This window comes from Amblyomma maculatum, chromosome 2 (genome assembly GCF_055883805.1).
Source record: "Amblyomma maculatum isolate TAMU_Amacu chromosome 2, ASM5588380v1, whole genome shotgun sequence".
Lineage (NCBI taxonomy): Eukaryota > Metazoa > Arthropoda > Arachnida > Ixodida > Ixodidae > Amblyomma > Amblyomma maculatum.
Genome location: NC_139345.1, coordinates 83,027,785 through 83,036,496, shown reverse-complemented (window position 1 = coordinate 83,036,496; position 8,712 = coordinate 83,027,785). Strand labels below are relative to the sequence as shown.

At 44.7% G+C, this 8,712-nt stretch overlaps 1 protein-coding gene across 1 annotated transcript; it reads right to left on the bottom strand.

The window, feature by feature from the left end:
- Nucleotides 1-1,003: 1,003 nt before the first annotated feature.
- LOC146199139 (cuticle protein 16.8-like) lies at nt 1,004-3,028 on the bottom strand. The gene is made up of 3 exons (XM_084594612.1): nt 2,886-3,028; nt 2,682-2,738; nt 1,004-2,110 (listed from the first exon to the last, which is right to left on the bottom strand). Exons 1-3 carry the CDS (start codon nt 2,895-2,897, stop codon nt 1,595-1,597), a joined length of 585 nt encoding a protein of 194 aa, XP_084450738.1. The 5' UTR covers nt 2,898-3,028; the 3' UTR covers nt 1,004-1,594.
- Nucleotides 3,029-8,712: the final 5,684 nt, after the last annotated feature.

The window sequence follows — 8,712 nt, the reverse complement described above, 5'->3', positions numbered from 1 at the left end:
CGCGGCTGCACTACGCAGTTGATCACAGACTGTACCAAGTGCTTGAACCACTCAATATTCAACAGGTGCCTGCACAGTAATTTATCTGTGTGGAAGTAATTTGTATTGTAATAATAAAACTTGTTGCATCTCCACAAGGCGTGTAGAGCCTAAGCACTCAAAACTAGAAAAAAGAATTTAAATTTGATAGCTAACCGTAGCCGACCTTCTCTTAAAATTCCCTGAAGATGTTATCTCGTACATTCTAACATAGCGATGTCATGAGTTCCGATTCTGCAGACATAAAGCCCATCGGATTCATAGACAACTACATTAAGCTTAGACGGAGAATTCGAGAGTAAATACATAAGTTCACCCATTGGCCTTTTGTTGTATTGTCTTAACATCTGTTCAGTGATATCGATTTCATACGTCTATAATGCGCTCTAGATCGACAACTCTCTTTCTTTCGAGACGAAAGTGCAGGACACCGCTAAAGGGCCTCCTACGTTGTGGATATGCTAACATGTGTTGACTTTCGGAGTAAATATAGCGCTCGAATTTCTTAAAGCCAATAAATTTCAAAAAGAAAGGTGCTCCTTAACCACGATTAGTTTTCTTCAGCTTGCGTTTCTTTTTTCTGAGTAGCACCGTTTTGCTCGCGTAAGGGGCTGTGGTTCATGTTAGAATGCGTATTCAGAAGCCAAACCCTATAAATTAGCATATTTAATACATTAGTATGCCACTCCACTTTGAAGAAAATATAGCTTTCTTGCTTATCTTCGGTAGAGAAAGTTTCAATAATATATCTGCCTAGTGGCTAGTGAAGAAACGTTTCGTGGTTGAAATCGAAACTCGAGTTGTATGAAACTGCTCGAATACCGAGGTAGACGCTGGGCTTTTATACGCCTCTTACTTCGGGAAAGGTGGCAAAAAAGCTAATACTCGACGTTTTTCTCTATCGTTTGTTTTGTGTTCATTGCAGTGTTAGTGTTGAAACGTTGTGCGCAAGAAAAAAAAAAAGGACGAGAGTATGTTTTTTATTCTTCTCCACAATAAGTGAAGAAATCCAAAGAATCAAAAATAGACGAATGCTCTTCGTCACGATCTTTCATTGGAGAAATAGCACCAAGGCATTTTACAAAAAAAAAATAAGCTTTTTGCACGAGAAAAAAAAAAGCTGTCAGTAGAACTATAAGTTAACAATATACAATGCTGTTAGGAATAGCCACAAGCCTCCAGAGACAGTGCTTTAGCGGGTAGATTTCAGTACAAAGGGTTATTTCGCATACATTAACATAGGCGGCGTACGTTGCTGCGGAATCACCATAAGAACCGCATAAGGCTTCTTCCTAGTTACATATATTATCTTATTTACAGTATTAGTGAGCTCAACAGAATGTTCAACACTATTATTCTGTGAATGCGTGCTGCTTATTTTCACGGTGCTAGTTGCCGGCTGAAAACAAAGGAAAACCGGCTGCCAGAATAAGAGAAAACACCCGCCGATCTGCGTCATCGACGTGCATGTCTGTTGCCCTGAATGGCTATAGGAAGCGTCTTTGCATCAGAACCACAAAGAGAGAACCAAGCAGATGGAGGTAACTGAAGTGACTTAGCTCTTGGCACGGCCAAGGGTGTAAGTGAGAGGAGCATGAGCGATGGCGATCGGATGGCCACCCACAGTAACGGGAGTCACATGGTGAACAGTGCCAAATGAGATGGGCGCCGCGTGGAGGGCGAAGGGTGCTGCATGCAGAGTGACCGGTGTGGCGTGCAGGGTGTGGACCACAGGTGCGGACTGGACGACAGCGGGCTTTGCCGCAGGCCTCACGACGGCAGCAGTCACAGCTGGCCTGGGCGCAGCTGGGGCCGGCGGGGCCTCGACGGCGTTGGAATAGAATGGAGCGTCGGCCGGGTTGGAGGTCTTGGTTCCGGGCTCGTTGGTCTCCACTGTGACTCGAAATCCGTCGGCGTCGGCCACGTAGCGCACAGTACGGGTGATGCCGTTAGGGTCGGTGTAGCTGTACGAGCCGACCTTGGTGTTGTTTTCGTCGCTGGTCTCTTCCCGAGTGATGCGAGTGCCGAATTCGTCCGTGTTGTCGTGGCTGAAGCTGTACGGCGTGGCCGGCTTTTGGGAGGAGGTAGGAACAAAAATAAATATCAAAGTTTAGGTTTTCAAATGCGTTGAAGAAAAATGCACAATTTTGCTACGTATATTCCTTGATTTCTTTTTTCAATCATTCTTGGCTTCTAAAAAAGTTCGCTATTGCATTTATATAGATTATTTTGCGTAGTCACGATGCACAAAAAAGGTAGAGCTTGCTGACGCAAAAGTCTTCTAAAATTTTATCGAATGCGGCGTTTTTAGTCACACATCTCTCAATTTCCTTTCTCACTCTTCCCCAAATAAGAAGTTCGCTATGGTTTATGGCATTTAATGTTCCAAAGCGCCTAAGAATATGAGTGACGCCGTAGTGGAGGACTCCGGAAATTTTAACCATATGGGAGCCTTGCTTTTAACTTACATCAAAATGCGGCCGCCGTGTCTAGGATTCGATCTCGCATCCAAGAGTACAGACTGTACTGCATTCGAACTGATTAATCACTGTGAGACCGTGGGGAGGTCAACTAGGACGTCTTCTCTCTAGTTATACTATATATTATCGTTAGCCTGAGCAGCTACGTGGAATCATACTCACGAGTTCTCCGGGAAGGGCTTGGCCGGCGGCGTAGGCCAGCAGGCAGCACACAAGCACCTGAAAAAGTACACAGTGCAGGTTACACGAATGACAAAGACGATGTCTCGTTGGCTTCGTGCATGTCCCATTTTTCGCCTGAGCACACACACATACACTATCTCACAACACGGCAATTTAAGCGCAAGTCCACATATGTCGGCGCACCTTGGTGATCATGATGAAGGCAGTATAAGTCGTGCCGGATGAGTTTAGACCACTGGGGACACAGGAGTCCGAAGGAGGTGAATCTGCTTCCGCGTCGCGTGATTCAAGGATGTTTGGCGTTCCGTCTTCACCCGAGCCCGTTTTTATACCCAGCTCCTTGAACGCCTCCCTGAATCCTAGAATACGCAGGCCTGCGAATTTTACACTTCTTTACATTTTCATCTGAGGCTCTCACCAGAACGGCTTCCACCAAACGATTCGGAGAGGGGTGGAATATTTTCTTTTTAAAAACAGGTGGGTAAGCTGTAGTACGGTCCTAGCGTTGTTCACCGAAGAAGAGCCAGAGGACAGAAGTCGCGAGGAAGGGGAAGGACAGGGGATGTCCAGCGGCCCCGTGTGGATTGCCAACTTGCACGCATTCCGCTCGCCTTCTCTTCGTTGCACTTCGTATGTTATACTCTCTGCCCGGAAACTTGTTTCGTCAAGTGAGATGTGCAGCCAGATATTCCGCTATCTCAGTTGTCGACGAGAACTGGGCTGGAAGCGGGGTCTCTATGGTAATGACATTTATTCAGGCAGAACGCGAGCGGTTTTGCCTGCGTCGACTCCGTCAGTTGGAATTGCTATTCTGTGCCACCATTGCGGCCGTCGGCGAAATCGGCCTCAGAGTACGTGCTTGATGGAGCGACGTGCGTATATTCGAGGGCGTGATCCTAGGAGGAGTGAGGAGAACAGAATCTTGGGAAACCGTTATTACATCATTTTTTTTTATATTTATATTGTTCAACGAAGTAAGGATTCCTCCTGCGCATCCATATTGTGGTCTTGGGCGGAGTCCGTTTCTGTGCTTTATCGGCTTTGTGAGGGCTAGCCAGCACCCGACGATCAGTGGCACCTCATTTGTATTCATCAATAATTTAATATTTTGGGGCACTGAAGCTAACGCCATCATTTCAAAATTGAGCGGCATATTTAATTGAAAATTTTGGTGGAATGAACATGTCTTTGTAAAGAACAGGATATGAGAGTATCAGAGGGTCGCATTAGATAGAATTCGTAAGTCTGCGTCGATAGATATTATGCTTTATATTGATATATTACTTTTTAAGAGCACTGTTATCATTACTTGACATATCGCACTTTAAAATATTGTTCGTCGACATTTAAAACGTATGTATTTCTAATATTTTGTGTGATATGATTAATCTCGTATGATACACCAGGAAAGAAACGCAACCTGTAGGCGTCTTCATCGTACTTGAAAAGTGGGTATCATGAATTTTACAGTCCGCGGTTGTTGGCATTTTGGCAGCTGCAGCGTGGCAGCTGATTCAAGCGTATATTTGTTTTTGTTCAAAACAAACGCACGAATCGGATCCTGTAAGCACCGGGAACATCGAGCATTAATTCTTGGCCATCTAGCACCGAATTGAGAAGAGTTCGGGGCTATAAAGTCTTCTTTTCGCGTGATTCGAAGTAATCGGCTTTTGGCCAAAATTTTATACAACTCGATGCTGGACCTTCACATTGACACGTGTTTTGTTTCTTTATAGCTTCTAGATTCTTTTCTCGTTGCAAACGAAGAAGGACATGCGCGTATGAACTAAATACATAAGAGCGGTATAACACTGGACGTAATGCGGGATTGCGGCAGGCTTAAATTTCAGTAAATATGTATATGCTATCAAACAGAAGGCACCCGGAAGGCCAGTCATAATAGTTGCACCTTACTGGACCTTTATTTCTCTAGTGCTCTTGTCGCTCCCTGAAATTCTTATTTCTACGACTGTACTTAATGAAAAGGTAGGTCCGTGCGCTATAGAACGAAAGGATGTCATACATTTTCTGCGTTAACGCTTATACTCTGCTCACCCGCCCCAGTCTTCCACGGTTGATCGGGTTAAAAAAAAAAAGAAAAACAATAGAGTCAAGAAGCTGCGAACAAGTGTGTAAAAGAAATAGTAAAGAAGCTTAAGAGTTCCAAAACACTGCTATAAAAAACCAAGCCTGTGTAATTTATAAACCACACACCTCGATGACTGAAATTTTACGCAATATCAAATCAATTTACCTTGCCCCGTTTCAGTGCTGTTTCATTTTCGTTCAAGCGGCAGTGCTGCCCGAATCTCACGCAACCACGACCGAGCATTGGCTGTGCTATCGAGATTCCATGAGCGTTGACAGGTATATCGTTCGCACCATCTCTTTTGGCCGCGTTCCCACGGAGGTATCTGTACACAGCTGACACAGCTGGCAATGTGGCCATACCCATATCTCTAGTCGACGCCAGTGCCGCCGCAATTATTCATGTTGGCAACAATTATGTTTTTGGGCCTACATACCCTATTTTTGGCTGAAGTTGACAGGTTGGGCAGATTCTCGGCACAGATAACAAGTCTTTCCATAGCTCTTGAATTCGTTTTTCCCCCTGCAATCATATTTGAGCAGAACCTATCCCTTTAAGGAAAAAACAAACAAACAAAAACAGACAGCTATTTCCTTCATTAGTGTAAAATGAATCGATGTACTGCCGTTGTCAAGGAACCTTGTGTAATGCGAAGCTTTAAGTGCGTATTTAACAAACCAGAAGTTCCCAGCGTGCTCAGCTAAACGCTGTTGCGACTGGCGGCCTAACAAGACCAGCTTTTTTAAGCGACACAATCTCCAAACACCCCGAATGAATTAACATGTTTTGTTTGAAAATAGCAGGGCACGGACAAAACAGAATATTATTCTTGGTTACCTGGTGAAATCCAAAAGTGGCTAAATTTCCGCGTGCCGCTCACATTTATCTAAATTGAGAGGACGCTGCGCTGGGCTTATGAATGTTAACGGATGTTAATATTATCGCCAATGAACTAAGGTCGCCTTAATGGGACACAAAGGTGAAATATACATACACCTAAGCAAGATGGTTCGTAATTGCTATGGGCAGCTATCGATGTATTTCTGCGCGAAATGCTTGCCTGCCTGCGAGCTGGCGCGGTGGCAAAGAGCACGTTTAGACCGCATGCATTATCCCCTACCCTTCTCCCAGCACGTGCCCCCCTCTGCCACTCTTCCTCTCTACACTAAGGACGCCCTTCACTGCATCATACGCGGCTCCGTTCGTTGCAACGCAGGCTACGGTGTAGATTAGGGCCTATTGGTGCGAACCGAACATGAACTTATCGAAGGCTGCTGCAGCCTGCCGAATAATTTTCTTACCGCCTTCACACGGCTACACTTGGATGACGATGATGCGAGCGTGTGGCCTTCAGTGCGTTGTGTGTCGCCCTGAAACGTTCACGTAAGCTGCGAGGAATCCTCAAAAACTTCAAAGCAGCGGTAGCAATCTAGCGCATTTCATGCAACACCCGATTTTAGGGGACACTGACGCTCAGCGCTCATGAAAGAGCACGCTGTCCACTCGATTATCGTGTGCTTGAAGACTAACAATATAGTAAGTATGCAATCTCAGAGGACGCTTGCTGTTTACTCTCCTCTCATCTGTGTAATTCCTATGTGTCTCAATTGATTCCCGTGGGTCTTAAACTGAGAGGAAGTTCCAAGCCCCAGGCCGTCCGCCGCTATGGAAGAGGGAGGTGCTGGGGAACACTCTCAAGGATACGCAGCATGCAAGCATAAATAATCAATACAGTAGAAGTTAGAAGAGCCGACACGGTAGCTCAGTCATTAGAGCACCGCACGCGTATGTGATTCGGAAGTCATTGGTTTGGATCCCACCCTTTACATGTGTTTGGTAGTTTCTTCTATTTTCTAATTGATTATTTGCACGAATATATTGTAGTTCACAATGCAAAAAAAAAAAAAAAAAATCCATTGGGGAGAGAGATACTGTTTAATGAAAAACAGAATTTAGCCAGCGTTTAGAATTCGCTGGCGTGATACTCGGCGTGGGTAAGAGAATTTGGGAGAGAAAGACAGAATGAGAGCGGGGCGAAAAATAAAAGAAATAAAGAATGAGAGAAAATAAAATGAGGCCACTAAATGCGCAATAATGTGTATCGGCGAGTATATTATAAAATTTATTGAGGATGTACAAAGTCCGTCTAATGGCCTGACAAGGCTACCTGCATCAAAAAAGCATGGCGGTAACATGAAAGCTGAAATTAGAAGTTGTCGATATGTGCCACGTCATTTTAAGGGACGAATAAAATATTTACTTTATGTTTTTGTTTGTTGAGGGTTGCTGAAGGGGGCATAATATACAGTACATTGTTAAAGACACTGGCGGAGAGCTTCTTCGTGCTATGTTCATAGTACGCACGATCGTCAATATACGATGGGCACTAAAGCAGGATATGTCCCACAGTTTCGATCGAGCCGCAGCTGTCACAATGCGGACTGTTCAGTTGCCCGAGACAGTAGCCGTTTTACAATGAAATGTTCAGGTGAATTCGGTGACAAGAGTTCCCAGATGACGAGCAATTCTGGGTGGGAGTCTTGACCTTAGATGCCGGTCGACTAAGTAAAGAAAGAAGCAAATATATTGGCCATTTGGGCCGCATAATGTTTCATGAAGAAAGTCCTTAAGTCACGAAGAAAGAAGTGAAAGTAACATTTACAGACCTCTTAATCTGCTTTTCTATTGCCCTGAATGTCAGTTAGCTGGCATCCGGTGAGATTAAATGAAGTGGTCTGTGGCAATAGCCAGATTACGTAGATTCACGATGTAAAAAGAAACAGGCTGATTGTTTTTTTTTTATCTGCAGATCGGACAAATATTTGTGGAGGAGCTCTAGAGTCAGTAACGGTAATCCATCAGCTCAGCGCAGGAGATAGGAAAAATACTACTGCACTGACGCTTTTCACATTTAGAGGCGATATTATCCAGGGGGGAAAGGTCAGAGGTAAAGGTGGCTGGTGAATAGTAGGGAGTGGAGGGAGCTGCATAGCTTTACCAAATATAGTTACAGGGAGTTAGGTGGACGCGCTGTAGAAGTGCTTCCTCTCTTGGAGGCCAGTGTCAGGGATGAGTACGCATAGTTCCCTGTGTGGCAATGACATCACAAGGAGGTTACCTGCTTCCACTAGTGTTCGTGAGGCTGAGAAATTCGTTGGAAGTCCAAGATATACCCGCACGTAGTTGTTCCGAGTGGCCTCAACAAACTTGCTTGTTGGAGATAATCTCTGAAGCACCGGAATATAGTAGCGCAAGTGCCTACAATGCAGGTGTTTTCAAGCACAATGTTTCCGCTAGGAATCTGAAAACTTGCAATGCTGCATTGATTGCCTCACGCAGGTTTTTGATCTGAGGTGGCCAAGAGAGATTGCAGTCTCTCATAACACCTATGAATGGTTGAGAACGTACATAAGGTGGTTACCATCCACCTAAGAAGAATGGATGTCAAGCCATTGTTTTTCTTCTGAAAGCCATGACAACACTCTTTTCTAGCGCTGGAGACCTCAGGGATCCAGCTGCATCAAGAAGTGATGTAACGCTGTCTGATTAAGCTGCTGGTTAATATAAGCGATTGTGACGCGCTCCAGAGGCAGATATATCACCGGAATAAATCACTGTGTGTACCACTCGGGGAAGCTTTCTTGTCATGTGCATGAGTTTGAGTTTAAATGGATCAGGATAGGGCTAAGCTTGGCTCCCTCAAGTGCGGCCCTCTCCACTGCGTGGAAGTGTGTTGGACAGATTTGCCGGGATCATAAAAATTTGCCGCACTTTTAAATAGTGTTAGTGCCTGTGCGCTCGCTTCACTGCACCAATACCTCGCTACCCGATACTCCTATGACCTCGTCACCTTTAAATATAAAACACAATAATCCCTTAAACTGACCCTGAAGTTGAAAATAAAGTTGGCTTGTATGAATT

Excerpts from the sequence above, each read along its gene's own strand:
- LOC146199139 (XM_084594612.1), bottom strand. Across the intron at positions 2,111-2,681 it reads AAGCCCTTCCCGGAGAACTC|CCGGCCACGCCGTACAGCTT; the intron begins GTGAGTATGATT and ends TCCTCCCAAAAG.